This window comes from Bubalus kerabau, chromosome 18 (genome assembly GCF_029407905.1).
Source record: "Bubalus kerabau isolate K-KA32 ecotype Philippines breed swamp buffalo chromosome 18, PCC_UOA_SB_1v2, whole genome shotgun sequence".
NCBI lineage: Eukaryota > Metazoa > Chordata > Mammalia > Artiodactyla > Bovidae > Bubalus > Bubalus kerabau.
The window spans coordinates 18,754,633-18,781,752 of NC_073641.1; the positions used below are offsets into that span (position 1 = coordinate 18,754,633).

General features: G+C 33.6%; 1 protein-coding gene across 6 annotated transcripts in view; it reads right to left on the bottom strand.

The window, feature by feature from the left end:
- The window catches only part of IPO11 (importin 11), a 201,395-nt gene that overhangs the window by 126,349 nt on the left and 47,926 nt on the right, over window positions 1-27,120 (bottom strand). For all 6 annotated transcript variants that reach the window (XM_055555038.1, XM_055555039.1, XM_055555040.1 and 3 more), the window contains exons 7-16: window positions 23,924-23,982; window positions 19,919-19,967; window positions 18,441-18,511; window positions 16,578-16,770; window positions 15,537-15,689; window positions 12,743-12,786; window positions 10,987-11,077; window positions 9,118-9,165; window positions 8,184-8,289; window positions 4,929-5,055 (exon numbers count right to left, since the gene is read on the bottom strand). In XM_055555038.1, coding sequence (XP_055411013.1) covers window positions 4,929-5,055; window positions 8,184-8,289; window positions 9,118-9,165; window positions 10,987-11,077; window positions 12,743-12,786; window positions 15,537-15,689; window positions 16,578-16,770; window positions 18,441-18,511; window positions 19,919-19,967; window positions 23,924-23,982 — 941 coding nt within the window. The remainder of the gene's footprint in view (window positions 1-4,928; window positions 5,056-8,183; window positions 8,290-9,117; window positions 9,166-10,986; window positions 11,078-12,742; window positions 12,787-15,536; window positions 15,690-16,577; window positions 16,771-18,440; window positions 18,512-19,918; window positions 19,968-23,923; window positions 23,983-27,120) is intronic.

The following is a 27,120-nucleotide window of genomic DNA, read 5'->3' on the forward strand; positions in this document are numbered from 1 at the left end:
CAATTTTTTAAACAAGAAACAAAAACAACAAAACAGAAAGAAGAAATCAATAAATCTGATTACACTAAAATTAAAAAACTGTGCTCAACAAAAAGACAACAGAATGAGCACAGAAAGATACAGGTGGGAGAAAAGAAAGACACAGAGATTTCACTGCATTTGTAATGTTTTATTTCTTACATACTTGAAATATTACAATGGAAATATGGAAAACCAGGTAGCTCTAATCTTAGTCACTGAATTTTTCTCTTTGATATAATTCTTAACTTTTAAAAAGTAAAAAAATTAAAAGCATTTGCTTTTTAAAGATGAGTCAGGAATAAACTCAGAAGTACACATTTTCAAAGTAGCATTAGCATTATCTTAAACCTAATCAAAATTCCCAACATTACAAAAAAAAGTCTCCAAATATTGCAGTATCATCAATGATTACCGATTATGCCTAGACCAAGTTTTAATTACAAAATACTGATGAAAAGTTGTAACACTATTTCAAACAAACCAAACAATTTTCACTCAACTTGCATTATAATCCCCTGGATCAAACAACATCATCATGCGACTCACAGGGATAGAGACTTACTCCACACAGTGGTTTTCCATATTATAAAATTTTAAAGAATCCTGAGTTTGAGGGTTTTCAGCATAAGCTCCCTGTACTCCTTGCTTGCAAGGCCCTCCAATAAAACTTCCTTGCTCATAAAAAAAAATTTTTTTAATAGTCCTATTTCCTCTTCTATTTGCCATGAAGTGACAGGACCAGATGCCATGATCTTAGTTTTCTGAATGTTGAGCTTTAAGCCAGCTTTTTCACTCTCCTCTTTTCACTTTCATCAAGAGGTTCTTGAGTTCTTCTTCACTTTCTGCCATGAGGGTGGTGTTATCTGCATATCTGAGATTATTGATATTTCTCCCAGCAATCTTGATTCCAGTTTGTGCTTCATCCAGCTCGGCATTTCGCATGATGTACTCTGCATATAAGTTAAATAAACAGGGTGATAATATATAGCCTTGACATACTCCTTTCCCAATTTTGAACCAGTCTGTTGTTCCATGTCCGCTTCTAATTGTTGCTTCTTGACCTGCATACAGATTTCTCAGGAGGCAGGTCAGGTGGTCTGGTATCCCATTTCTTTAAGAACTTTCCACAGTTTGTTGTGATCCACACAGTCAAAGGTTTTGGCATAGTCAATAAAGCAGAAGTAGATGCTTTTCTGGAACTCTCTTGCTTTCTCAACGATCCAATGAATGTTGGCAATTTAATCTCTGGGTCCTCTGCCTTTTCTAAAACCAGCTTGAACATCTGGAAGTTCAGGTTTCAAGTGCTGTGAAGCCTGGTTTGGAGAATTTTGAGCATTATTTTACTAGTGTGTGAGATGAGTGCAATTGTGCAGTAGTTTGAACATTCTTTGGCATTGCCTTTCTTTGGGATTAGAATGAAAACTGACCTTTTCCAGTCCTGTGCACTGCTGAGTTTTCCAAATTTGCTGGCATACTGAGTGCAGCACTTTCACAGCATCATCTTTTAGGATTTGAAAGAGCTCAACTGGAATTCTGTCACCTCCACTTGCTTTGTTCATAGTGATGCTTCCTAAGGTCCACTTGACTTCCCATTCCAGGATGTCTGGCTTGCTCTTTGGAAGAAAAGCTATGACCAACCTAGACAGCATATTAAAAAGCAGAGATATTACTTTGCCAACAAAGGTCTGTCTAGTCAAAGTTATGGTTTTTCCAGTAGTCATGTATGCATGTGAGAGTTGGACTATAAAGAAAGCTGAACATGAAAGAATTGATGCTTTTGAACTGTGGTGTTGGAGAATACACTTGAGAGTCCCTTGGACTGCAAGGAGATCCAACCAGTCAATCCTAAAGGAAATCAGATTCACTGGAAGGACTGATGCTGAAGCTGAATACTTCAGCCACCTGATGCAAAGAACTGACTCACTGGAAAAGACCGTGATGCTGGGAAAGATTGAAGGCAGCAGAAGAAGGGGACAACAGAGGATGAGATGGTTGGATGGCAACACCAACTCGATGGACATGAGTTTGAGTAAGCTCTGGGAGTTAGTGATGGACAGGGAAGCCTGGCGTGCTGCAGTCCATGGGGTTGCAAAGAGTCGGACACAACTGAGCAACTGAACTGACTGACTGAACTGATACCAACTGGAGAAGCTGATTTTCCCAGCTGCTGTACTATTTCTATTCTGCCATAGCCAGCCTTGTAATAACATGTCTATAAGACTAGGAAGCCACACAGACAACTACAATTATATGTATCCCATCTATGTAACAGCAGCAATCAAGCCAGAGAACATGGACTCTGAAAGCCAAAGAAGATTTAGATTCATGAGAATCTATGTGCTTTGTGTGTGTGTATATGTGTAAATGTGTACATACACCCACAAAGTATGTGGGCTTGCCTGGTGGATCAGATGGTAAAAAATTTGCCTGCAATGCAGGAGACCTGGGTTCGATCCCTCAGTAGGGAAGATCCCCTGGAGAAGGGAATGGCTACCCACTGCAGTATTCTTGCCTGGAGAATTCCATGGACAGAGGAGCCTGGCGGGACACAGTCCAAGGGGTTGCAAAGCAACTGAGCAACTAGCACTTTCACTTTTTTCATATGTGTGCTGCTGCTGCTGCTGCTGTGTCGCTTCAGTCGTGTCCGACTCTGTGCGACCCCATAGACGGCAGCCCACCAGGCCTCCCGTCCCTGGGATTCTCCAGGCAAGAACACTGGAGTGGGTTGCCATTTCCTTCTCCAATGCATGAAAGTGAAAAGTGAAAGTGAAGTCGCTCAGTTGTGTCCGACTCTAGCAACCCCATGGACTGCAGCCTACCAGGCTCCTCCGTCCATGGGATTTTCTAGGCAAGAGTACTGGTTGGGGTGCCATTGCCTTCATATGTGTATATACATACAAATGCAGTTGTATGCATGTTTGTACATATATGTCTGAACATTTGTACATTGTTGCATGTCTATATGTATATGGTATCTTCCTACATTTTATTAGCCAGCATTTCTCACAAGTTGAAATTAGAACAGTAAACCTTACATATTACTGATCTTAAAAGTACTTAAAAGAAAAAGGAGGGGGGTAAACTATGCAATGTTAACTTAGTGCCTTACAAAACACTGTTTTCTCAAGAAGTTATAACAAATGAGATATAGCCACCAAAAGACGTACAGCAAAGGGGCAAAAGCTGTATCTACAACAGCATTTCCTCAAAGTGTATTCCTTGGATATTAATGTATTTGTCATCTTGGATAGTCACAACACAATCAATGTACATTTTTAATGTTCTGATCGATGCTACAGGAAAGAGGATTATTAGAATATGTAGTTCAGTGTTTTCCAAACTTAACTTGTCATGAAACCCTTTTGCCCAATAATGTTTGTTAATGGGATAGAATTAATGTTCTGCTTTTAAAGTGCTGACCAAAATGACTCATTTTTCTCATTTCTTTCCCAAAAGACTCATTAAAGAAAGAAAAAAAAAATCCAAGAAATTTCTCTTTTCCAAAGAAAATTTACCTGAAATTTATATCTTTTGTAACTCTTTCACATAAAGCATTTAATGTGTTCTCTCTGACACCACTGACAGAATAGCAAATAATATTTCCAAGAAGGAAAACAAAACTTAAATCTTATAAATGCTTTACTCTAAATAAATAGAATGTATTCTATTTACAAAAGTAAATTAATTCCAGCAAACAGTATTCTTAGAAAGAGCTTAGATATTATCAATAAACTTCTAAGAATTTAAACATGATAAAATAAAACTAAATTCCCTTGTTTAAGCAGGGGTTCCTTAAACTATTTAATAATTATAGAATGATATTTAGAGTAAGTTCTCAATTATTTATACAAAGTAAGTAACATCTAAGCAGAAAATCCAAAGATCAGTTCTATTTGCTTTTAGAATGCATCATGCTTCTGCAATTATGATGTTTTCTTAATTTTGTAATTTCCCTAATTATGTTTTCTTTTGTTGAACATTAAAAATAGTTTATATTATCATGTACACATGTGAAAATGAGAAAAATGACCCAAACCTTTGCTGGAAGACAGGGTAATCAGGTAGGTTTAAAAAAAATTTTTAAGGTGGAATACTGAGAAATGATTGAATATGATCTTATCATAATTTGGGGGGTAAAAATCATTTAATTTTATCTACAAATGATTTGAAACTCGGAAAAAGACAACCAGATTCACTTTTTAAAGACTATGCTGGAGTCAAATCTAAGTACAAGACAAAGTACAGTAAGTCATGAATATATTCTCACTCAGGCATAAAATAAAGCACTGAGGGGAAACCTCTTTTAAAAAAAAAAAAGCTCTTTGAGTAATCAACATAAAATAAAGCAACAAACCTACTGAAGTGGAACAAAGCAATGAAGAAGTCATTATCAAGTTTTCAGTAACACAAAATCAAGAATATTATGTGAAATGCTACACATGAAGAAAAAGTCCTAAAAGAAACAATTTCAAAGTCTAAAACAAAACTAAAAAAACTTCTCAAAACTGAGAGACAAAAAAAGAATCAACAGTAAGGATAAAACAGATTATGGTGTTAGCTCAAACATAAAAATTACAAATTTTATCGTGAATAAGAAAAAGGATATTTAAGCTATAAAGGGACTTTTTTTTTTTTAAGAAAACTGCCTTCTTTTATTCATACTAAAAAATTATAAATAATTACAGATTAGTAGACTTTGGTCAATTTTTTTTTCATTGACTAGTGATCAGAAGGACAAATGGCATTAAAAAGACTTTCTTCCCTCAAATCAAACTTCTCACCAAGGAATAACTACAGCATTGAAAGACTGCCAACATTCTAAAGAAAGATATAAACCATTTCTGAATTTGAACTTTGACATATGTTAAACTTATAAAGAACTCTTTTAAGACATTTAAGCAACATACCACTAAGTCTTGATCCTGAAGCAAGTTACATATTGCTTCATATAACATGGGTCTTAAGTCAGACTTGAATTTCACAGAAATCCACTGACCGATGAGCCAAATCACCCTGCGCCGCAATGGCTTATACCTAGATGGGAAAACCATGCAATTAAAACGTTGTTTATTTTAATAAGCCTATTTCACTAAGCATATTTCATCATTTAAATCTAAAGTGTAATAAGAAGGCAATATACATTTTATACAAAAATCTAAAAGCTACTTTTACATGTACCGCAGTACAAATACTAACAACAAAGTTCTGATCTAAAAAACTAAAAATTCTTAGCAGACATATTATAAATCTGATTATTTTGTATTAAGTAATTACAACATAGATATGTACATAAAAGCCAAGTTTACTTCTATTCCTCAAGTAACCAAAGAGTTCATCTTAATAGGTGTAAGCAGCTGATGTCTCAAACCCTGAGGCAGGAGAGGCTATTAAAAAGTAATAATAATAATAAAAATAAAGGAACTCCGGTACTCAATTTTCTAATCCCAATTCTGTTCATCTCACAAAGAGTATTCTGAAAACACTGTGAGAAATTTCTAGACTTAAGACATTTACAGTAACATGTACATACACTTGTTTCTCTATGGCCATCTTTGCTAAAGAAAATGAAGGTTCTTTAGGCAAAGGGAAAAACCACCTGTGTCCAAGAATTGTAGACACAAACTCTTGGTATTATATTTATTTAGTGGCAAGATGATATTTCTGGGTGACAATGTAGTAAAATAAGGAATATAACACACCTTTTAGAAAATTACAATATTTTAAGATTATTAAACACATATAAAGAATTACTCATTAAAGTTCCAATAAAAAGTACATTTCCTGCTCTCAAAATGTTTAACTTATCTAAAAGAATTAAAGACCACAAAACTTTAGACTAGGATCACAAAAACATAAGAGAGAAGAAGCAGGCAGAGGGAGATGGGATTTGAACAGCGTTTCCTGGTGGCTCAGACGGTAAAAAATCCGCCTGCAATGCAGGAGACCTGGATTCGATTCCTGGGTTGGGAAGATCTGCTGGAGAAGGGAACAGCTACACACTCCAATATTCTTGCCTGGAGAATCCCACGGACAGAAGAGCCTGGCAGTCTATAGTCCATGGGGTCACAAAGAGTCGGCACAACTAAGCGACTTGCACTCACTTCACTAAGATAAAGAGTATTTGGGGCAAAAAACTGAAAAAATGCCTTTTCAAGGGATAGGGACAATTTGAATAGCCACAGAGGTAGAAGTAAACAAGACTTGTATAGAGTAAATGAAGGAATCACAGTCTTCAATTTTGGACTGAGATCTCTGGGATTACCACATTCAACATTCGAGACAAAGAGAATGAAGCTCAGAAGGTTCAGATTCTAAGACGACAGTCACTTCTAGGCAAAGTTAATAGCAAGGGTCAGTTTGTTCCTCAAAGTGTGAGTCCCAGACCCACAGGATCATTACCTGGAAGGATGACAGAATCACACAATCTGACCAAGACCTAAACCTTAGAACCTGCATTTTAACCAGTTTACCAGGTGATTCACATGCATATTAAAGTTTGAGAAATACGGGTCTAGACCAGTTTTGTCCAAAAGAAACATAATGTATGCCAAATATGCAATTTTAAATTTATTAGTACCCACATTAAAGTAAAAGATACATGTGAAAATTTAACATTTTCACTTATTGCAATATATTCAAAATATTATCACTTCAATATGTCATCGATATATATTTTACACTGCTTTAGTTTTAAATTCAAATTTTAGTTAGTTAAAGTCACTTCCTCATTTGCACTAAGTATGTTTCAAGTGCTCAGTAACCATATATACTAGCTACTGTACTGGATAGCACGGGTCTAGACTAAAATAGCCTCTAGGATTTAAGGACAATCAAACTGCAAATCTGTCTCAATACCGAAGGCTTTCTCTCCATCAAAGGCTCACTAGCAACCAGAGGGCAGAGTTGAAAAACATTTTAATCACCACTGCCCCGAAAGGACACAGCAAATCCCAGTGCTGAAAACATTTTGTGATTGAATAACTGACTGAAAACTGAAAGGATAGCTACTTAATGGTGAAAACTGCCTTTAAAGCATCTCTAGCTCACAATTTTATTGCTCTAAATATTTATAAAATGATCCATACATGAATGGTTCTCTATTCATGTATTAAGGTAGCCATGTTAACTGTTCTATGACTGTATACTAAGCATTCTGATAAGTACCACATTTACAGAAATAAATCCCTAGAACTTCCCAATTCAAAACAAGAAAAAAGGCTCTTGAAAAATTTTAAGTGTCTAATTTTCAATGAAGAAAACTTTATACAAATTATGAAATGCTTTTTTCCCTTCCATTTTACTCATTCATTACCTAAAATTAAAATCGGACAAAAGTCCTACTTACTAAGTTGTCAGATTGATCTTTACTACTGAATTAGACACCTTAATCGGAGAAGGCAACGGCATCCCACTCCAGTACTCTTTTTGCCTGGAAAATCCCATGGGCGGAGGAGCCTGGTGGGCTGCAGTCCATGGGGTCACTAAGGGTCAGACACGACTAAGCGACTTCGCTTTCACTTTTCACTTTCAGGCATTGGAGAAGGAAATGGCAACCCACTCCAATGTTCTTGCCTGGAGAATCCCAGGGACAGCGGAGCTTGGTGGGCTGCCGTCTATGGGGTCGCACAGAGTTGGACATGACTGAGGCGACTTAGCAGCAGACACCTTAATACAAGCCTCAAGTGTGTCCAAATGCTTTCTGCCATGGTGCCACTGCAATTTCTTTTCCCCACAGACTTGCAATGCTCTGTGATCCTCAGACAGACACCTTTCATGGATGTTACTTGTTTATGCTCCTTTTGACATCAGCCCTAGCCTCTGCTAAGTCTCAACTGGCTTCCTTTTGTACATAATCTTCGTCTAGAATTCAGAGATCCCTATCTTCCATTATCTCTGCATAAAATTTCATCCTGCAAACTATCTTATCAAATACTTCAGACATGTCACAATTCACATTTGAAGTAAAATAACATAATAACAAATGATTTTGCTTATTTTTCAGTTATAAGATTCAAGTCTTATTCCTTTCTACATGAGACACTATTAGCTAAGTCATACTATGATTTTTTTTTAATTTTAGGCAATTTTAACACCTTCTAGTCCTCATTAGAAAATCAGTAAGGTAAGATAAGTGTATAACAAACACAAGGTTTTATACTTGCCTGTTGTGAATGACTTGCAATTCTGGAAGAAGTTGGTTTTTAAACCACTGATCAAAATCAACACTGTCAAACAACTCATAAGCCGCTAATCCAACAGCATTATACACTAAGAAGAAGATTTTTAAAAAAAGAATTAATTTCAAATACTGGGCCAAGTGCTAATTGTGCTTATGTAATAAAATAAGTCTTAAAGACTACTTTGAAATATGTAACAAGTTAATAAAGGGAAATCTACAATATGTTAATCCAGGAATTTATTTAAACAAACATTTTAGAAACATTTAAATTACATCACTCTATTTTTTTCTTAAATATTCAGTGTTTTCAAACAGAAAGTTACATTCATTTAAAATTATTCATGTCAAATTATAAAAATAACATCCGCTTCCAAATGGATGCAAGAATTTATGCTATGGTCCCTGATAACCCTCTTTCCAGCCTCTTCTCTCACCACAACCCCTTAAACACTATGTTCCAATTAAATCAAATACTCCCAATTCAGAACTTAACTGTGCTTGTCCCTCTTCCCTTCAAGCTTCTGTCCATACTGCTCCTTTTACCGGAACCACCCTTCGCCACTTATTAACCCTCACTTATCCTGTGTCCTCACAGAACACTTCTTTACGAGATGCTCCCTGGGTACACCAAAACTATTAATACCTTGTAGTTTTCCATGGCACTACTTGATTACCATCTATTTTAGCATTAATCAACTGATATTATGTTATAATCAACTGTACCTGATTACCATCTATTCTAGCATTAATCAACTGGTACTATGTTAAAATCAACTGTTTGCTCACTCTCTATCACCAGATAATTCCTAAATTTTAGATATCCTTGTAACCCAACTCTCCGAGCATAACACCTGCCACAAAACAGACACACCCTACTGAAGAAATAAATGTCTCTAAATCATTTTCATTTAACATACCAGCATCTTTGATTAATAGTGCATTCATATCTTCCACATTAGTGGGACCTGAAAAAATAAGTATCAGCAAGGGTAAATTAAAACTAGTTTTTAAAAAACACTTAAACTCAATTTGTTAGTTTCTCAATTCAGCTAACTACAATGTATTTTGTGGATATTAAATATATAAGAGAAAGTTTAAGTTTTTTTATCATCATCATTAGAGAAGACAGTTACAACAAGTAAAGCCATACTACAGCTTTAGAAACCATTATAACATATTTGGAAAATGTTACATCAAGCAACATTCTAGAAAAATATATGTAAAACTGCTAACTACTGTATTATATCCTGATTATAAGAGAAAATTTTTTAAAAGAATAAAAAGATGAATCCCACAATAGGAAAAAAAAAAAAAAAAAGAACAAGAATAGGCAATTCATACAAAAAGTTTTATTTTTCTAAATATAAAAAATAAGCCAGGTTATGACAATACATTAAAGATTTGACAACAAAATGAAAAATGTAAATGAGAACCATTATGTAACGTGAAACCAGAATAAAGAGCTGGCAGTCCCTGCATGGCTATCCAGGAGAAGACCACAGTTAAGACACAAAGAACACAGTTTACTTTACTCAGTAAGCATATTTCTTTAGGACAGAAAGATTTCTAGCAAGTTTATCAAAGCACTTTTCTGCTGTTAAATACAATTTCTTAAGCATACAGCCCTATATAAGTAAATCACTCCAGACTGGAAAGAAAATAACTAAACTCTGAAATCACTATAAACCTTACCATCATACAGCAACTTACCAGAGGGTAACCTAATTAGCTTAACCAATTTCCTGAAGTGGTTTAATAAAAATAAATGGATGGGAGAAAATGGAAATAATGTTCTAAACACAACAACAAAAAAGGTAACTTCAGCAAATTTACCAAATTTAAGAATCTATAATGTTGCATTAAGAAATTAGTAAATAACTGTACATCATAAATCAATCTATATGAAACTACAATGAATGCTCACATTATCTTTTAAATGAACACAAAAAACTTGATGGATAGCTCATTTACTCCCTTGGTTTATAATTTAAGCAGGAACACTCCATTAGTTTTTTGAGAAAACAAAAGCCTAAAAAGTGAGCTACCCTCTGATGGTACAAACAAGATCAAGAGTCTCCTTCTCTACAGGAGATCCTCCTACCTTTATTTCCTTACATTACCACCTACTCAACACTTGATCCCTTACAATTCAACTCCTGCCCAAATCAATAAAATAATCTGTGTAAGATTCCCTTGCCCAGCAGTGTCAGTTAATTGCCAAAAGTCAGTCAATCAACAAACAGTGACTTTGTGTACCAGACACTGGGAACAGGGTGAGAAAAAAAGATGTATTCAAGGCCTCCTCCCTGAAATTTACACTCTATCAGAACAGTCAGAAATGACAAATCACTTTTAATAGTTAAATCATTACTTGTGTACAAAGATCAAATGCCACCCATTTCACTTCATAATTCTCTCTTAAATCCATTACATTCTTTCCACTCCCACCGTAATGAAGCTAACATTTATTATTTTAACTTTTTCACCCAGTACTTCTCACAACATGCTCCAAATGGGCAAAATCTTTCCCCCAAACAATATACATGACTGCCCACTGTCTTAATATGCTTACCAGGGCAAAATCTAACTACCACAACCAAAGCCTATCTCACTTATGAACTGCCATTCTTATTTTCTATTTTGAAGGCTACTCTCTCAGAAAAGCACACATTCAGTCTTTCTCAAATTCATGATATGATCTAGGAAACATATCACAGCAGGAACTCAAAATATTTTTTTGAACACTGATTAATAGATAAATCAAAATATCACAAAATATACCTCACCTTGAAGTGTTTGCATCATTTCTAAAAGTACAGGAGTTAGAGTCTGATTATATTCATGGAATATATCTATAAATAATACTTCAGTGCATGGCTGTTGGGAAAAAAATAAGTTTCTAATGAAAACAATGGTATATTGCAATGATTAATTCTATGCAAAGAATACTCATTCTTAAAACTCTGAATATGTTTCCAATTCTTGATGTTTTTTTGAAAAAAGTTTATTAGTGTTTTTCATAAACCCAATGGGAAATAAAATAAAATTATAATAATTTCATTCATAACGTGGAAAAGTTATTTCACTACTTCAATCACTTGGCATTATACATGCAAAAATGCAAAACTACAGAGAGGAAAATTTTCCATTTACATTTTACTTAATTCTTTAAATTTAAAAAGCAATCTGGAACCACATTTACTTATAGATTCAGGACTATAAATGACTGTCTGAAGAATCAGTATGTTAAAAATTATTTATTTTTCCTGGCAGTGATATAAGTAATAACAACAGCAATTAATGAATTCAATTCACCACAGAGTTGTATTTTCTTTAACAAACACAAAGTACAAAAGAAATCACAATGTTCTCATGTGTAGAATAGACAGCTAATGGCAAGCTGCTGTGCAGCCCAGGGAGCTCAGCCTGGTGCTCGGTGCCAACAGTGCTGGGGTGGGGTAGGAGGTGGGAGGGAGGGTCAAGAGGGAGGAGACATGTGTATACCCATGGCTGATTCATGTTAATGTATGGCAGAAAACCAACATAACATTGTAAAGCAACTATCCTCCAGTTAAAAATAAATTTTAAAAACAGAAATCACAATGTTAATTACATAAAAGAATGACTCATTTTCATTCTTAAAAGTACTAAATCACTAGTTGTTTCATAAAATAGAATACAATTAAATTTTGAAGGTATTGTGATTTATGTTTAAAATCAATTACAAATGTACATACTTCAATGTGTACAGATGAAATGATACATCATCTCAGATATTTGCTTCAAAATAATCCAAGTGGGTGAAGGAGTACTCATACAAAACAAGACTAGCCACGAGTTGATAAATGATAAAACAGGAGTTGGACATAAAAGAATTCATGATATTATTCTGTTTCTCAATATATTTAACAGTTTCCATAAGAGAAAGTTTTAAAGACTTAGAGCAGTAAAAAAATTTTTTATAAAACTTTTAAGTTCTATAGAAGTTTATGGAACAGATAATGCAAATTATATAAACAAAAGTCTTCAAAAAAGAACAGTTCAAAGTTCACATCTGATAAACCTTCCTCAATGTCAGCCATATCAATAAAGTATATTTAAAAAGAATTCTATAACTGAAAGCAATGGGCTGGTCTCTGAGAATCATACTAGGTAGTAAGAGAAATAATGTACCAGAAGAAGCTTTATAATTACTGAAATATTTAGGAGGAAAAAAATGTTTCTAGCCAAAAAAGGTAACTTTCAAAAACATTTTCTATTTCTGCAATGACAATTACTTCCAATTTGTAAATTGAAGGAAAATTCAGTTTGCAAACCTCCAACTTAACAAAAAAATTTCATATTCAAGTTCACAATTTAATTAGGTGCTTTCTTCTCAAATATGGACTCTTGCAATAATAAATATGTTTCCTACCTGACTTAATGCTTGAAATCTTCAATATAGTGTCATTCTCTACTAAGAGTTACAGAAGCAAAAAAAAAAAAAAACTTACAGAAGCATTACCCTTTTCCCTATCAATTTTTCTTTCAATCAGTACTCACCCTCAAACTGTACTTCCAAGAATCTCCCCCTGTTTCTTCCGCTGCTGCAATTAAAAATATGACAAATGATGCTCTCCACAAATGCAATAATGATGTTTCTAAAATCTCAGTTTGGAAAACCAAGATTTTCAGTAATATCAATATAATACAGCTGCAAATTATTATAAAATAACACAGAGCAAACAGTTGGGAACACAAGGCCTTACACAGATCTCTTTACCATAAGTTACAGATGACATCTGTGTACATCAAAGTGCCCGTAACCACAAGCATTCTCACTTTCGTTAAAAAGTCTGTACGAAGACTTCCTTGGCAGTCCAGTGGTGAAAATCCCAGGCTTCCAAGGCAGGGGGCATGGGTTCGATCCCTGGTCGCGGAACTAAGATCCCACATGCCACATCCAAAACACACACACACACACACACACACACACACACACACTCTGTATGGAGAAAAGCTCAAAGTATTTGTCACTCTCTGAGTCTGTGACATTACCTGATACACTGTCATTACAATTCTGAAAAACATTTCATACAATACTGATGTTTTACAAGTTTAAATGATCAGTCACATTATCCATAAATTTTCTATATTTAAAGTAAAATATTTCCAGAACTCTTAAAACTCTGGGGATTCAGTGTTTCATATTAAAAAAGCAATACGAATCATAAGAGTTTAGCTACAAGAAAAAGCAAAAACAAAAAATATGCATTATACAGGGTAGTACTGTATTTTCTAAATGGATTAAAATATTTCTAAACAAAAAAGAAGGTAAGTCTTACAAAAATGTTTATGATGTTTTAAAAATATTGGAAATATATGTGTAAAACTACACAAAGGCATCCAGTCAAAAGGATGGGTAGAGGCTAAAACCTAGCCCATGTTTGACCACGGCAGAAGTATTAGGTTGGTGCAAAAGTAATTGCGCTTTTCTACTGTCGAACTTTGCCTAATACTGAAATGCAATCTTAAATAACCGTGCTTACGCTATCCATCACCTTAATGTACATTTTTAATTCTATGTTTTGTTGCTAATGACTTATTCAGTTCAGTTCAGTTCAGTTGCTCAGTCGTGTCCAACTCTTTGCGACCCCATGAATCGCAGCATGCCAGGCCTCCCTGTCCAGCACCAACTCCCAGAGTTCACTCAAACCCACATCCATCGAGTCAGTGATGCCATCCAGCCATCTCATCCTCTGTCGTCCCCTTTTCCTCCTGCCCCCAATCCCTTCCACCATCAGAGTCTTTTTCAATGAGTCAACTCTGCATGAGGTGGCCAAAGTACTGGAGTTTCAGCTTTAGCATCATTCCTTCCAAAGAACACCCAGGGCTGATCTCCTTTAGAATGCTATTTATATTTATTTTACACTAGGGAAATGATGCTAGACAAAAAGCAAATCCGAGCGATTTTCTTGAGTTCAAAACGGGTCATAAAGCGGTAGAGACAACTCGCAACACCAACAATGCATTTGGCCCAGGAACTGCTAATGAACATAGAGTGTACTGGTGGTTCAAGAAATTTTGCAAAGAAACAAGAGTCTTGAAGATGAGGAGCCAGCCATCAGAAGTTGACGACAACCAACTGAGAGGACCATCGAAGCCATATTTACCTGACGGCTCTCTCATCAACTACCACTACTCAAGCATCTCAACAACTTTTTGCAAGGAAAACGCTTCCACAACCAGCAGGAGGCCGAATATGCTTTCCTTAGGAGTTTTTCAAATCCCAAAGCATGGATTTTTTTGTTACAGGAATAAACAAACATTTCTCATAAGCAAAAAATGTCTTGATTGTAATGGTTCCTGTTTTGATTAATAAAGGTGTGTTTGAGCCTACTTACGATGACTTAAAATTCATGGTTGGAAACTACAATTATGTTTGCACCAACCTAATAAATGACACACACTTTATTCACACCCAAGTAGTTTATCAAACACACAACTCCTTGATTTTCTGTAGCAAAGGCCCTGATAGTCTACCTACTACTAAAGTATGACTTAATAGACCTCCTACAGGGCTTCCATGGTGGCTCAGTGGTAAAGAATCCACTGGCTAAAGCAGGAGATACGCATTCAAAAGAGCAGGAGATAACGCATTCAAACCCTGGACCAGGAAGATCCAGGAGGATGCTGCAGAGCAACTAAGGACGTGATCCACAACTACTAAGCCTGTGCTCTAGAGCCTGGGAGCTTCAACTACTGAAGTCTGTATGCCCTAGAGCCCACGCTCCACAACAAGAGAAGCCTCCCCAGAAGCCTCTAGATGCACCGCAACTAGAGAAAAGCCCACCAAAAATAAAATAAATTTAAAAATAAAATTATATTTAAAAAAAGACCTCTTATAGAAATATTTTAATCATCTAAAAATTAAGTTTAAATTAAAATATCTTAAATAGGTAATCCATTCAGCAATTCAGAAATTTTCATCTCCAAACTACTTTCTGAAGTAAAAATCTACAAATAAAAAAAAATAAAGAATGAACCACAAAGGAGAAAGTGATCTGATAACAGAGAAAGACAATTAATTTTATATTTTTGTTTTAAACTATATAACTCTAAAAAATTTTATCTTTCTGGAAAAAATTCTATATAGTTGAACAAATCATTTATTTTCTGCTTCTCAATTTGTACTAATGACTAATAAAGAGAGAATAAACTAACTTTTGAAAGTTATATTCTCAGAACAAAAGCACTACATTAAAATACAATGTTATTATACCTATCATCAAATAAATGGTATCTATTGATGAAAGGGAGGAAAAATTCATGCAAAAACTGACAAACTGATACTTACTAAAGCCTTCAGGGTCTTCTTCCCACATTGTCAGTTCTTCTTCAGTTAACAGAAAATAATGAGAGACTAATCTTCTACATATCTCTGTCAAAGTAGGATATGTGAAGAATGCCATCTTAATCTTATGAGCTTCCAGAGTTGCAGGGCTGCTATCTAGAAAAATAAAATTTCCAAGTTAATTATACAGACAAGCATTCTACCCATGCTGGATAGTGAAACAAATACATTTAAGAATACCTTCTAAATAGCAATATATAAATTTTCATTTGTATTATGGATATATTTCAAAGATGCTCTTGCTTTTATTCATACCACACACACATCAGTCTTGCTTCTATCTTACCACTATGGCTAGTCCATTTCCATCCTATATTATCACATCATATTGAAGTGACTTACCTATATGTCTCTCTTTCTCTTCTACAAGGCATTCTCATTCATCGTGATAAACATACACATGAATGAATTCCAAACAGAGTTGACCTCTGAACTTTGTGAGTCCAATTACACTCAGATATTTTTCAACAGTAAATACTAAACTACAGTATACATGGTTGGCTGAATACCCAGATGCACAGGAACAGTGAGTATGGATGGCCAGTTCTAAGTTACACTCATTAACCCCTGCGTTGTTCAAGGGTCAACTGCAATATAACAGTTTAACCTATTCTAGAAGCAACTTTAACCTGCCTAGAATCACTTTATATATGATCAAAAGAAAACTTTTAATTGTACAAATAAATACAGTCTACAAATGAGCTATAGCGGTTACTGAAGTACTTAATTCTTAAAAGACCTAGGCTTCAACTGATGTTCTACTGTGTTACAAAAGACAGTAGTTTACTAAATGCACTGTATGTCTTTTAAAAGCTGGCATTTATATACCAAAAGCTCTAATCCTTATCTCTATTTCATGTCCCAGCAATAGTTTATTTTTCAGACTTAAATGAACTTCAAAAAACTTACATAAAAATAGCAATTACTTCACACTAAGATTAAAACTAGGAAATGAAAAAAATAAAACTACCAGTAAAGCATTACCTTCAAAATTTTTGGATGGCTTATAAGCATAATTTTTGACAATCATCTTAATAAGATTCATGCACTGGACAATGAATCGTTCAAATGTAACACCTTCACCAACTTCTGTAAACACATAGCTTACAGAAAATTCCAGTGATCTCTGAATTAGAGGAGTAAATGAAAAGGGATGCTGATCCAAGAAGTCCAAAAGCTATAAAGAAAAAAAAATTAATATATTTTCTTCAAATTCACATAGGAATATAATCATTCATAGGTACATCTAATAACTGGTAATAAACACTTAGCAAGTTTGGAATCTTGGTGGGAAGTCCAGTTTCACAGGTAATATACTTCCTGGGGTATACCATACAATGTGAAATAAATCAGATTGTATCTCATCACCTGAACTTTGTATTACTTCTACTACAAGATTCAAAATAAACTTACTTCATACTAATTCTATATCAATCAGCAAATGTGATACCAAAAGTACAAGAAAGGCCTTTAAAAAATAATAAAGGCAAATAATCAAAAACGTATTCTACATCAATTGCATCTCAATGCATCAAATAGTTGATGAGAGAGATTTCCTCTATATAGAAGAATTCCAGCTAATAAATGTAAAAGGAATAATATTAACAGAATTAGAATGCCATCATTTTTTAACCCCTATTCAAACAAAAGATCTAAGCTATGATCATCAATGGCTGCTAGAATCAAGGGAAAGGCTGTTGAAGAATTTAATAATGGATAACTCAATAAACAGTTTTAAGCAATCAGACATTGTGCATCTCCTGATGTGATGCAATAGGAAATGCACAGCATCACCTGTAAAGTATTCTTGTCATTGTCACCCTACTCCATTCCCTCCCATCATTAAAAAAAATAAGAAGAAAGGCCTGAATGTGATCAAGTTTCTTATCTAACTAGAAATTTCTAAGAAATATGGGAGGAGAAGGGGTTTAGAAACAAAGGAATATGTTAACACATTCTAATTGGAGGCACATGTAAAATGTTCCAATTTTAAAAGCTTTAATAAAGTCATGAGATTATAAACATGAATTTCATAAATTATTACTTTTTTATTTGGCCATGCCATGTGGCATATGGGATCTTAGTTCTCCAACCAAGGACTGAACCCCCATCCTCTACATTGGAAGGGATTCTTAACCACTGAACCACCAGGAAAGTTCCCTCACAAATTTTTTTATAGTTGGTTTTTTGAAGGATTCAATAGTGTCGGTTCTTTTTTTTTTCCTTGTTACTTATTTGTTGAGGTTAACAGATCATTTCCTGTAGAGTTTTCCGTGTTGTGGATTTGGCTGTCTATATCCATTAATTTTTTTTATTATTTTATAAAAAATAATATCTGATGTATATATTTCAGATAAAAAAATTTTATCTGAAATATATACATATTGCCTCAGACAGTGCACCCATATGATTCTATTCAAAAGATATGTGATATTAATGATGATAAACTATCATTATGAATATACTGATTTTTTTATATTATCTACTGTAACATCTTACCTACTTTATGCTGTGCTGCACTATCTTTTTTATCTCTGCTTTTTCCAGTGGGTTTGAGAATAATGAGACTTTGAGGAATCAACTTCTCTTTTATTAGGATTGATTTTTTTACATCCAGGTGACTTATACACTTTGACATATGGTATATATAAATTTAATTATTATATGTATTCTAAAGGCTTTAAGATACAAAGGGCTTTTTTAGCTTTCCTGTACACAGTAAGAAAATAAGTTACTTTAACACTAAATCAAAAATGTATGCTTAAAAAACACCACTTTCTTTACTAAACTCGAGTATCTATATTTCACTTGAGAAAACATAATTAAGATTAAAAAAAACAAACTTACCACTTTAGTAAAAAGAATGATGGTCTTTTCCAGTCTATCTCTACATACATTATCTGTACCTATACTTCTACCTATTAAAAATACAATTCACATATTAGCACAAGTTAATAATATTCTATAAATTTACAACCAAGACAATGACAAAACTTTTTACAAAAACACTGTCAGATATGTTTTTACACATTTTGCATTATGAATTTATGAGTGTGCACCCCCTACTCCAAACAAATAAATAAGTAAACCATAACAAGTTTTTAGAAAGCAAGACCTTACACTTGACACAGAAATGCTCAGTGCCATATTTCACAAAATTAATCCTAAAACACTAACTGAGCCCATTTCATAGTAAAAAGGTAGCAATTTTATCTGTAACACCATATTGTCATAGTTAAAATACTTTTCAAGTAACATAAATAAAAACAAAGAATTCAAAGATTAACATACTTATTTTTCCTAAATCTTCTAAGAATTTTCTTCTGATCATTTTCTTGGTGTAATTAATTTTTATACATTCAGAATAATGTCCATCAGCTCATTAACTATCCTGCCTTCTCCCTAATCATACACCTCATAATATTTCTCATCAGTTATGTCATTCTCCTCTCCTGGATGGACTTCTATTCTTCTGTTTTATTCTCCCATGGGGAAAACCAGAGAAAAATGACTACTTTTAAGGAAAAAGAAACCATATGAGCTTTCTTATAGTACCTGGCAACAGACTCAATAATGGTTCTACTAAACTGAAAATGACTGACAAAACAATCAGCAACTCCCCTGAAAGTGAGTACACTAAGGCATACTCTCAGGGTACTAAGTCTCCAAATACACTCAAACATAAAAAACAAACACATACATGTTATACATATGTGTGTGCAAGAATGTACATATATGTGTGCAAGAATGTACATATATGTGTGTATCCTGTGTGATGGGTGTGTGCATTCTGAGCAAAGGTGCTTATAATCATAGAGAAGAGAAAAGGATAGCAGATCACCAGCATAATACAACACAAATGTAAACAGTAAATTCTTCCATATGGGGTAGTAGATTAGAAAGGGTTCTACAGGTAGGTCAGTAATGGTTAGCAGACCAGAGATTTACACAGTGAAAGTACCATTTAAGGATATTTACATCAAACAGATATACTAAATGTACTAAAAAAACAGAATCAACAAAATGTCCAAACAGCATGTGGTACAGGGCCTATACTACTGTTGTGGGTATCTGCACGGAACAGAGTAGCACCAGTAGAAACAGGGAAGAAGGAATTGATACAAAATATATTTTTTTAGAAAAAGGCTTCTTCAATATTTAGGACAAGACAGGTATATGAAGACAAAAATAAGCTTCCAACTTAATTTTAGATAATTAATTATCAAGATATAAGATTTCAGCCCCTCGAGATTTGCATGTGCCAAACAGAAGCTATTAATGAAAAAGGATTCTATAGTAAAAACTACTATCATGGAAGTACTTACTGCATTCCAAAAATTGTTTTAAACGTTCAAATATTCCATGTAAAAAACCCTAGAAAAGAAAAACATTTTTGAAGGGTTTCAATTTATTCTGTTATAAGAATTTACCATATACTTTCTCAGGGAAACTAAAATATACCTATCATATCATATTAAAAAGTTAAAATTAGATAAAGTAAAAATCATTCCATTACTATAATAACACCTTCAATCTTCCACAAGAAAATAATAGTATTTCATCTCCTCAGTGTCTCGCTTCAATAACCTAAATCACTTTGCAATAAATAAATAATTTATTAAGTATTCTATTTCACTAAATATCCTCTATTCCTCTGTTTATTTCTTTTCCATTGGACTTATAATCCCCTGACATAATCAGTCTCCTCCACCTAAAATGTCAGACCCTTAATATTCAAGAACTTTGCCTGTTTGCTTTGCTCTATCCCAGAAGCCAGGAATGGTATTTAGCAATAATAAGTATTCCTAATATGAATAAATGGTATCAACTATCTGTGGCAGAGGTTTTCAGTCTCAAGTATTAAATTACATTAGCCTTCAGAGACCAGAGAAGGCAAGAATCACCATTGACCATATGGGTCCAAAACACCTTTTACTATATTTTTTTTAAGACATGTTATGAAAACTTTGCAGAAATAAATATAAAGGGGTACTGAAAAAAAAACTTTACTAAAATTTTTAAAAATTTCAATATCACAGACTTTTTCAATATCAATAAATTTTGGTGTATAAACATCATAAAAGATGTCACGTGTCCTTTTAGCAAATGAGATGGTCCAGGTTTTTGTCACAAAATACTATACACTTTCCTGATGAATGACTGACTAGAACAGAATGTTGTTATTTCTTCTTTGAAATAGAGAGATATATTGCTCACTCATCAATTCTTGAGTTTGAGACAATTCACCTAGGATGTCACCACCTGAAGTCACAGAGGCTAAAAGTCCACTTAGACAGTTTCACTATCACCACTGGGGTTAGGGGGCTGCTACCAGTCTTTGGATTCATGTAAAAATCATGAAACATTTTCCTCTGTCAATTTTCATCTCTCAGCCATTTTGAGCAGAAAATGAAAAACTGAATTATCAGCTGTGTTAATTGAAAGCTAATAGCAAAGAGATAGTGTTTGTGGTCTTCTTTTATACATATCTTCCTGAAAGATGATGCAACACAGTAGATACCACAGTAAGAAAACCTCAGGACAACAACCAATTTCACTACTGCTTCATCCTCTGGCTATCTCATCATTCTCTCATTTTCATACTACTTCAATCTTTTTAAACACAGTTGAGAATAAATTATAAGTAATGATAATTAACAATAAAGTAATTTCTAGGATGATGAAATAGCAGAATTTTCAATATAGGAAAAATAAAATCACCAAGATCCCATACGCATGTTAAATTTATACAGAAGCTCGATGCAACGGTCCCATACAGTAGCTACAAGACAGAAGGAATTTTATTCTCTTTTAAACAAAATTAGTGCATCAGTCAGGGTTCTCTAAAGAGAGCAGAAACTTATGAAAGACATCAATTTTAGTAAGTTCATCAAGAGGATCAGGAATTTATAGAATTGGACAACTGACTAATCCAAATAAACCAAGTAACTTGACTAATGTTACATAATAAGAACCTCTTAAAATAATCATCAAATGGCAATTTACAGAACAGTTTAATTAGTTGCTGAACTCATTTCAAAAATCATTCTCTCTCATAATCCTCACAACATCCAATGGGATATGTACTATTATTTCATCATCATATTGCAAAAAAAGAAACTCAGTACCAAGGAAGATACTCTGAGGCCATGTTATCATGAAAAGACCAAGCCAAGATTCAAAGCCAAATCTGTCTGCCTCCAGAAACCCAAATCTCACCACTAGTATACCGTGCTTCTTAAGCATCATTTACACACCATGTCATTTTTAAGATCTTTATGCTATTTGAAATGTTGTCCATAATTTGTTAAAATTCTATTCTTATTTACAACTAATCAATAATACCACAATACAGCAGGTTTAACTGAACAGGAGCTGACATACAGCTTCTGAGACAAAAGACTCAAGGAAAAACCTAAGGCTCACAAAATATGGAGAGTATCCACTGACAACTATTATTCTAATTTATAGAAATGTGATTCATATCAGTTCATTTACACTGAAAATAAACTGATAAACATATTCAATATTTTAATTTTATGATATTCAGAATATTATATATAATTATTGAGCCTTCTGATATATTTCTATGATAGCACACAGTCATTCGCTTAAATAACTACTAAGCATTTTTATATAGCAGATATTATCCCAAGCTCTGGAGTGAAGAGTGAATAAAAGTCTCTGCATTCATGGAACTTACATTTCTCGTGAGGGCACTGAGGGAGCTGTCAAACTGGTTTCTAGAAAATGTTTTTTGATAGCATGGAAAGAAACATAAATACTGGGTTGGCCAAAAGCTGTTATGGACAAACAGGAACAAACTTTCTGGCCAACCAAAATATTTAAATGTATCAGTACTGAAAACTGGGGTTGGTTTTCATATATCTTCAGGTAATGTATTATACATCAGTATCATAAATGTGGATATACTTTAACCCAACATTTCCATTTCTAGGAATTTATCCTAGAGATCACTAGAAAAGTGCACAATGACATATGCACCCAAATGTTCATTTTAATATCATTTCTCAACAATTAAAAACTGGAAACAAACTACATGTCATCAAGAGATCACTGGGCAAGTAAATTACAGAAAATCTAAGATTAATTTTATTATTTTTTTAAATTGCATACCAATAGTAATTGTATTTAGCATAAAATCATTAAAAACATGATATATAACAATATTACTAACATGTGAAAAATATCCACAATGCACTGAGTTTAAGAAAAAGCAAGGAAGGAAACAGCATGTAGGTCTCGTTCATATAAAACTGAGGAAGACAGAAAGTATATGTAAAATAATACGTTTACGATATTATAAAGGAAACTTAGAACTGTTATCATAGTAAGTTTTTAAATGATTTATTATTTTCTACTTCCTCTTCTGAGTTTTTTAACTTTAAAAAAACATGTAATATTTTTATAGAAAAAAACTGTATTCACATTATAATGATGTATATTAGCAGTTTTTAATTCTTTTAACAATAGAACCATTATTTTGAGCAAAATCTTACAGAAACACAAAGTTCAAAAAAATAAAAGTGTGACTCTGATCAAATGTAAATGAAGTAGGACAAACCTAAAGAACCAATTAAATATAACTTTTCCAAGCTTCCTGTGCCGCCCCGAAGGCAATCCACAGAGTAACATTCTAGCTGACCTAAACTCACTGTGAAAGCTAATAGAGATCTGAACAAGTATGATACAATTCCACTTTGTTCAGGAATAAAATATATGCAGCTATATATTTTTGCATATAGAAAAGGTAGATGCCATGACACAAAAATGAGTATACTTCAAAACTTGTTGGGCTTATCAATGGAGCTTTCCTCTCATATGTATATAATTGATTACAAAGAACAAATATAAATGCTATGATTCAAGAGAAAAATACCTCATTTTAAGTATATAAAAACAGACAAAGGAAAATACAAAGACTATAAATCAATTACACTGACCCTAGTTAATGTTATCACAGCATTCAAATTCCTAACAGTTCACTTGATTTCAAATTCAAATAAACACTCTCAATGTACCATGGCATCTTGAGAACCATCCTAGTTCTAGTTCCTCCCTTTCACATAATAGTTGCTTTGATGTATTTTCTGTATGTCTGAAAACAGACCACAAGTCTAAAAGTATAGTATAACATATACAGAATGGTAAAAAAAAAAAAAAAAAAGAAGAAGAAGAAGAAATTAGGTGGTCACTTAATAAAAAAACTTTTAAATGAATGCCAAGTAAAAAGAATAAGCTTTATAACATGCAGGAAATACCAAGCACTTTTCCAAAGTTACAAAAAAAAAATGACTTCTTTTACTTACCATCACCTCCATATTCTTATGAGGTTCCACAATTCCATTAACAGTTAACTTACGCAGCACTGAAAAGTAAAATCAAGCTTTACTCATACCTTATTTTTTCGTATTTTTCCCTATTAAAATCATAATCACAAAAGACTCAGAATCACAAAGCCTCATTAAGCTTGGATAAAGAAAGGTAACTCCTGGTCAACTGGCTGGTTCCCAAGTGGGAAAGATGAAACTAAAGCCAAGTTATTGTCTCTGAAGCAGTGTTCTTCTCACTTGTAAGTACTCATGTTTCTAAAGCCATATTGCAAATTTTAGTTCAATTTACATAATTGTTAGTACTTCTCACTTACAATAATACCCATAGGCTAAAAAAAAGAAAAAAAACCTATAAGCTGAAGTTGAGAAGGTTACTTCTATTCCATAAAGTATGACTCAACGGTGATGAAAAAGCTTCATTCAGTTTTAAGGTACATTAATGAAAATGCAGAATCTCCAAAAGGAATATAATGATTAAACTCTATTCCAAATCTGGAATAGACTACAGTGCTCAATTACCAGCATCACATTTTATGAGTAAACTGATACACACGGGAAGATAAGCAGGATAATAGATTTGAAGTCAGATCTAGACTTAGAAATCCTAGCTCCAGTGTCTAAAACTGTATTATTTTGGGCAACTTCTCTTATCTTACATTCCTCATTTATAAAATGTGGTTACACAGATAATAAAGAAGACGTGATATATATGGAATACTATTCAGACATGAAGAATAATGAGATTTAGCCATTTGCAACAATATGGATAGACCTGGAGGGTATTATGCTTAGTGAAATAAGTCAGACAGAAAAAGACAAATAATGTATATTATCACTTATACGTACAATATGAAAAATAAAAACAAATCAGGGAATACAACAAAAAAGAAACTCAGAAATACAGAACAAACTAGTGACTGCCAGTGGGGAAAGAAAAGAGGGTGGGGCAACAGGGCTAGGGTAGTAAGAGGAACAAACTATTATATAAAATAAGCTGCAAGAATATATTATACACAACAGGAAATACAGCCCATATTGCATAACATTCTCAAACAAAATACAAACTATAAAAATTCTGAATCATTATGTTGAATACCTGAAACAAATATAATATTGTAAATCAACTATAAAAAAAATGTAAGGTGGTTATAAATCCTAATTCATAGGGTTAACAAAGGATTCAATAGTACAATACCTGCAAAACACCTAGCAGAATTTAGTAATAACCAGCATGACAGCAGCATCAGACTACCACTTTATACTATCAAATTTAAAGTCACTTCACTTTAAGAAAACAACTTTACAAACCACATTGCTTTCTATATAAATCAAGAGCTAGTGTTTACGAGGTGAAGTGTAAAGGCAGCGTAACCCACACACCTATTGTCAATTAATCTTCAAAAGAGACAAGAATATACACTGAATCTTTAACAAGTGGTGTTGGGAAAGCTGGACAGCTGCACGTAAATCAATGAAGCTAGAATACTCTCTGACACCATAAACAAAAATAAACTCAAAATAGCTTAGAGACTTAAACATACAACACCGTAAAACTCCGGGAAGAGAACACAGGCAAAATATTCTTTGACGTAAACCATACCAATGTTTTCTTAGGTCAGTCTCCCAAGGCAATAGAAATAAAAGCAAAAATCAATTAATGGGACCTAATCAAACTTACAAGATTTTTCACAGCAAAGAAAACCATAAACAAGATGAAAAGGCAACCTACAGACAAGGAGAAAATGTTTGCAAATGGTGCAACTAACTAGGGCTTAATTTCCAAAATATACAAACAACTCTTATAACTCATATATCCTATAACTCAATAACAAAAAAAACAAACGACCCAATCAAAAAATGGACAGAAGACCTAAATAGACAGATGGCCAATAGGCACATGAAAAGATACTCAACATCACTAATTATTAGAGAAATGAAAATCATAACTACAATAAGGTACCACAGCAGTCAGAATGGCCATGATTAAAAAGTCTACACATAATAAATGCTAGAGAAGGTGTGGAGAAGAGGGAACCCTCACACACTGCTGGTGAGAATATAAACTGGTACAGTCACTATGGAAAACAATATGGAGGTTCCTTAAAAAACAAAGAGTTGCCATATGATCCAGCAATCCCATTCCTGGGCATATAGCTAGAGAAACTCTAATTCAAAAAGATACATGTGCCACAGCGTTCACAGGGGCACTATTCACAATAGCCAGACATGGATCAACCTTCAGGATACATTATAGTTAGGGTTACAGCCATTTATGTTCACCAACAGGAAAACGGATAAAGGTGTGTGTGTGTGTGTGTGTGTGTGTGTACACACACACATGTACATACACACACACACACAGCACATATATATACACACACACACACACACACACATACATACAATGGAATACTACTCAGCCATAAAAAAGAATCAAATAATGCCATTTGCAGCAACATGGATGGACCTAGAGTTTACCAAACTAAGTGAAGTAAGTTAGAAAGAAAAAGACAAATACCATGTGATATCACTTTGTATGTGGAATCTAAAATATGACACAAATGAACTTGTTTACAAAACACAAACAGACTCACAGATACAGAAAACAAACTTATAGTTACCAAGGGAAAAGGACTTGGAGGAAGGATAAATTAGAGGAGTTTGAGATTAGCAGATAAAAGCTACTATATATAAAACAGATAAACAATAAGGTTCTACTGTATAAAACAGGGAACTATATTCAATATAATAAACCATAACAGAAAACATATAGAAATAATACACACGTATAACTGAGTCACTTTGCTGTACACCAGAAACTAATACATTATAAATCTACACTCTAATAAAAAAACAATAATGAAAGCAATGTATTAAAATTAAATTTATAATGCAAATATCTAAACACCTTTGGTTTCATACTATCAATTACATACAACTCAAGTTACTGTATCATAACAGGAGAGAAGAGGGTTTAAGTTGAATCCCTTATTGTGGACAAGATCTTTTCCATCACAGGACCTCAGTCTACACTATCTGGGACAGTCTTTTCTTTCTCCTTTTATCACCCAGTCAACTTCCATTTATCCTTTATGATTTTGGTTCAAACACCACTTTCTCAGGGAAGTCTTTTCTCACCATATTATCAATCATCATAACATTGTAAAGCCCCA